This window comes from Nycticebus coucang, chromosome 15, assembly GCF_027406575.1.
Source record: "Nycticebus coucang isolate mNycCou1 chromosome 15, mNycCou1.pri, whole genome shotgun sequence".
Taxonomy (NCBI): Eukaryota; Metazoa; Chordata; class Mammalia; order Primates; family Lorisidae; genus Nycticebus; species Nycticebus coucang.
In genome coordinates this window covers 63979450-63983937 of record NC_069794.1, presented here as the reverse complement: position 1 = coordinate 63983937, position 4488 = coordinate 63979450, and the positions used below count along the sequence as shown (strand labels likewise).

At 45.5% G+C, this 4488-nt stretch overlaps 1 protein-coding gene and 1 pseudogene across 1 annotated transcript; both read left to right on the top strand.

The window, feature by feature from the left end:
• Positions 1–241: 241 nt before the first annotated feature.
• On the top strand, positions 242–2117 carry LOC128566454 (glyceraldehyde-3-phosphate dehydrogenase-like). The gene is made up of 2 exons (XM_053563319.1): positions 242–424; positions 1551–2117. Exons 1-2 carry the CDS (start codon positions 242–244, stop codon positions 2115–2117), a joined length of 750 nt encoding a protein of 249 aa, XP_053419294.1.
• A 147-nt stretch (positions 2118–2264) lies between these two features.
• Positions 2265–2748, top strand: LOC128566453 (glyceraldehyde-3-phosphate dehydrogenase-like; annotated as a pseudogene).
• Positions 2749–4488: the final 1740 nt, after the last annotated feature.

The following is a 4488-nucleotide window of genomic DNA, read 5'->3' as shown; positions in this document are numbered from 1 at the left end:
ATCATGTGTATTCTAAATTTCCTTTCTGTTATTCCTAACATTTCTTTATAGGTGGAATCCTCTGCAATAGCTACCTCATGGTCCCTTGGCGGGGTTGTTCTGGACTGGTTCTTCATGTTGTCTGGAGTTTTCTGCTGACTCTTCCTCATGAGTGATTTCTTTTATCTGTTTCCTTGCCCTAATTTTCCTTTCACTTTCTCTTGCTCTTTAAGTTCTCGTGCCGCGCACGCAAAGTAGTGACATGGCCGAGGCGCTGGCGAGCCTCTGCGGCGCCCCAGCCCTGCTGCGCTGGGCCGCTCCCTCTTTCCTCTCAGCAGGTGCTGCGGTTGGTCTTGCTAATTGTCCCACGGGTCCTGACGCTCCTCATGGTCCGCCGCTCCCACAGACCCGCCCCAATCCTCACTCTCTGAGCGACCTGATTATGGTGAGTACCGGCAGGCAGGCGGGGAACTGGGCGCGGCAGCAAGGCGCCATGGATGGGTCATTTCTTAAACTGATAGAGGCCATCTACGGCAAACCCACCACCAATATCATATTCAATGGAGTAAAATTGAAAACATTTCCACTCAGATCTGGAACTGAGACAAGGATGCCCATTGTCTCCACTGCTATTCAACATAGTAATGAAGGTTTTAGCCATCACCATCAGGCAAGAGAAGGCGATCAAGGTATCCAAATGGGATCAGAAGAGATCCAATTCACACTGTTCACAGTAGAGATGATCTTATACCTGGAAAACCCCAGGGACTCAACTATAAAACTCTTCAAAGTGATCAAGGAATATAGCAGCATCTCAGGATACAAAATCAATACTTACAAATCAGTAGCTTTTATACATACTACCAATAGACAAGTTGAAAATATAGTCAAGGACTCTATTCCTTTTACAGTAATGTCAAAGAAGATGAAATATCTGGGAATTTACCTAACATAGGATGTGAAAGATATCATAGAGAGAATTATGAAACTCTGAGAAGAGAAAAAGCTGAAGATGTTAACAAATGGAAAAACATACCATGCTCACAGCTGGGAAGCACGAATGTTGCTAAAATGTCTATACTACCCAAAGCATTCTACAGATTTAATGCAATCAAAGCACCAATGTCATACTTTAAAGATCTTGAAAAAATAGCACTTCATTTTATATGGAATCAGAAAAAAACTCAAATAGCCAATACATTACTCAGAAATAAAAACAAATCATGAGGTATCAGGTTACCAGACTTTAGGCTATACTATAAATCTATAGTGATCAAAAAAGCACAGTACTGGCACAAAAATGAAGAGGTAGATTTATGGACAGAATAGAGAACCAAGGGATCAACCCAGCCACTTATTGTCATTTGATCTTTGATAAGCCTATTTAAAACATTCATTGGGGGAAAATTCCCTATTTAACAAATGGTGCTGGGTGAACTGGCTGGCAGCCTGTAGAAGACTGAAACTGTATCCTTACCTTTCACCATTAACAAAAATTGATTCTCACTGGATAAAAGATTTAAACTTAAGACATGAAACTAGGCTCTCTGGTCCTCCCGTTCGTCAGACAGCCACTTCTTCTAGTGCAGCGCCAGCCGCGTCGCCGAGGCACCATGGTGAAAGTGAAGGTTGGAATAAACGGCTTTGGTTGTATTTGGCACCTGGTCACCAGGGCTGCTTTTAACTCTGGCAAAGTGCATATTGTCATCATCAATGACCCCTTCATTGACCTCAACTACATGGTCTACATGTTCCAGTATGATTCCACCCATGGCAAATTCCATGGCACAGTCAAGGCTGAGAACGGGAAGGTTGTCATCAATGGAAATCCCATAACCATCTTCCAGGAGCGAGATCCCACCAAAATCAAATGGGGGGAGGCAGGCGCAGAGTATGTTGTGGAGTCCACTGGTGTCTTCACCACCATGGAGAAGGCTGGGGCTCACCTACATGGGGGTGCCAAAAGGGTCGTCATCTCTGCCCCTTCTGCTGATGCCCCCATGTTTGTGATGGGTGTGAACCATGAGAAGTACGAAAACAGCCTCTGCATTGTCAGCAATGCCTCCTGCACCACCGACTGCTTAGCCCCCTTGGCTAAGATCATCCATGAAACTTCGGCATTGTGGAGGGACTTATGACCACAGTCCATGCCATCACTGCCACCCAGAAGACTGTGGATGGCCCCTCTGGGAAGTTGTGGCGTGCTGGTCACGGGGCTCTCCAGAACATCATCCCTGCCTCAACGGGCATGGCCAAGGCTGTGGGCAAGGTCATCCCTGAGCTGAATGGGAAACTTAACTGGCATGGCCTTCCGGGTCCCCACTGCCAACGTGTCGGTCATGGATCTCACCTGCCTCTAGAGAAGGCTGCCAAATATGATGATATCAAGAAGGTGGTGAAGCAGGCATCAGAGGGCCCCCTCAAGGGCATCCTGGGTTACACCGAGCACCAGGTCGTCTCCTCTGACTTCAACGGTGACACCCATCTTCCACCTTTGATGCTGCGGCTGGCATTGCCCTCAATGACCACTTTGTCAAATGCATTGCCTGGTATGATAATGAATTTGGCTATAGCAACAGGGTGGTGGATCTTATGGCCCACATGGCCTCCAAGGAGTAAGAACCCCCAGACCACAAGCCCCATTCAGAGCACGAAAGAAAGAGAAAGGCCCTTAGCTGCTGAGGTGCCTCTGCCTACTCAGTCCCCCACCTCACTGAGAATCTCCCCTTGACAGTTTCCACACCAGACCCCCTCAAGAACAAGAGGGGCCTAAGGAGCCCCACCTTGTGATGTAACATCAATAAAATTCCCTGAATTAAAAAAAAAAAAGACATGAAACTATAAAAATACTAGAAGAGAGTACAGGGAAAATGCTTGAAGAAATTGGCCTGGGAAAATATTTTAGAAGGAGGATGCCCCCCCCCATCCCCTGGCAATTGAAGCAACACCAAATACATATGTATATATAATTTTTTTTTTTTTTTGAGACAGAGTCTCACTATGTCACCTGCAGTAGAGTGCTATAGCATCACAGCTCACAGCAACCTCAAACTCTTGGGCTTAAGTGATTCTCTTGCCTCAGCCTCCCAAGTAACTGGGACTATAGGCGCCTTCCAAAACGCCCAGCTATTTTTTATTGCTGTTGTTTAGCTGGCCTGGGCTGGGTTCGAACCCACCACCTTTGGTGTATATGACTGGCGCCATAACCAGCCAACACCAAAAATATATACTGGGATCTGATCAAATTAAAAAGCTTCTGCACAGCCAAGTTCACAGTAAGTAAAGTAAATAGACAGCCTTCAGAATAGGAGAAGATATTTTCAGGTTATGGTTACGACGAAGGTCTGATAACTAGAATCCACAGAGAACTCAAACTAATCAATAAGAAAAGAACAAATAACCCCATTTCTCTGTGGGCAAGAGACGTAAACAGAAGTATCTCTGAAGAAGACAGGCACATGGCCAACAAACACATGGAAAAATACTCATCCTCTTTAATCATAAGAGAAATGCAAATCAAAACCACTTTGAGATATCATCTAACTCCAATAAGATTAGCCCACATCTGGGCGGCACCTGTGGCTCAATGGAAGAGGGTGCTGGCCCATTATGCGGGTTCAAACCCAGCCCCAGCCAAAAAACTGCAAAAAAAAAGATTAGCCCACATCACAAAATCCCAAAACTACAGATGTTGGTGTGGATGTGGAGAGAAGGGAACTCTTCTACACTGTTAGTGGAAATGCAAGCTAAGAAGGCCTTTTTGGAAAGAAGTTTGGAGAATACTCAAGGAGCTAAAAGTAAACTGGCCATTCAATCCTGCAATTCCTCTATTAGGTATATACCCAGATCATCAAAAATCATTTTATGGGTGGTACCTGTGGCTCAAAGGAGTAGGGCACCGGCCCCATATGCCAGAGGTGGTGGGTTCAAACCCAGCCCTGGCTAAAACTGCAAAAAACTAAAAAAAAAATCATTTTACAACAGGCTTGGTCCGCATAGCACAATGGTTTTGGTGCCAGCCACATACACCAAGGGTAGTGAGTTCAAACCTGGCCCCCAGCTAAACAACAATGACAACTGCAACAAAAAATAGCCAGGCGCAGTGGCAGGCACCTGTAGTCCCAGCTACTTGGGAGGCTGAGGCAAGAGAATTGCCTAAACCCAAGAGTTGGAGGTTGCTGTGAGCTGTGACATCACAGTACTCTAGTGATGGCGACAGAGTGAGACTCCGTCTCAACAACAAAAAAATCATTTTACAACAAACACATTTGCACCAGAATGTTATTGTAGCCCAATTCATAATTGCCAAGTCATGGAAGCAGCCCAAGCGCCCATCGACTCATGAATGGATTAACAAATTGTAGTATAGGGGCTGGCCCCATATACCGAGGGTAGCCGGTTCAAACCCGGCCCCGGCCAAACTGCAACAAATTGTGGTATATGTACACTGGAATACATAGTATGGAATATTATGCAGCCATAAAAAAGGATGGAAACTTTACATCTTTT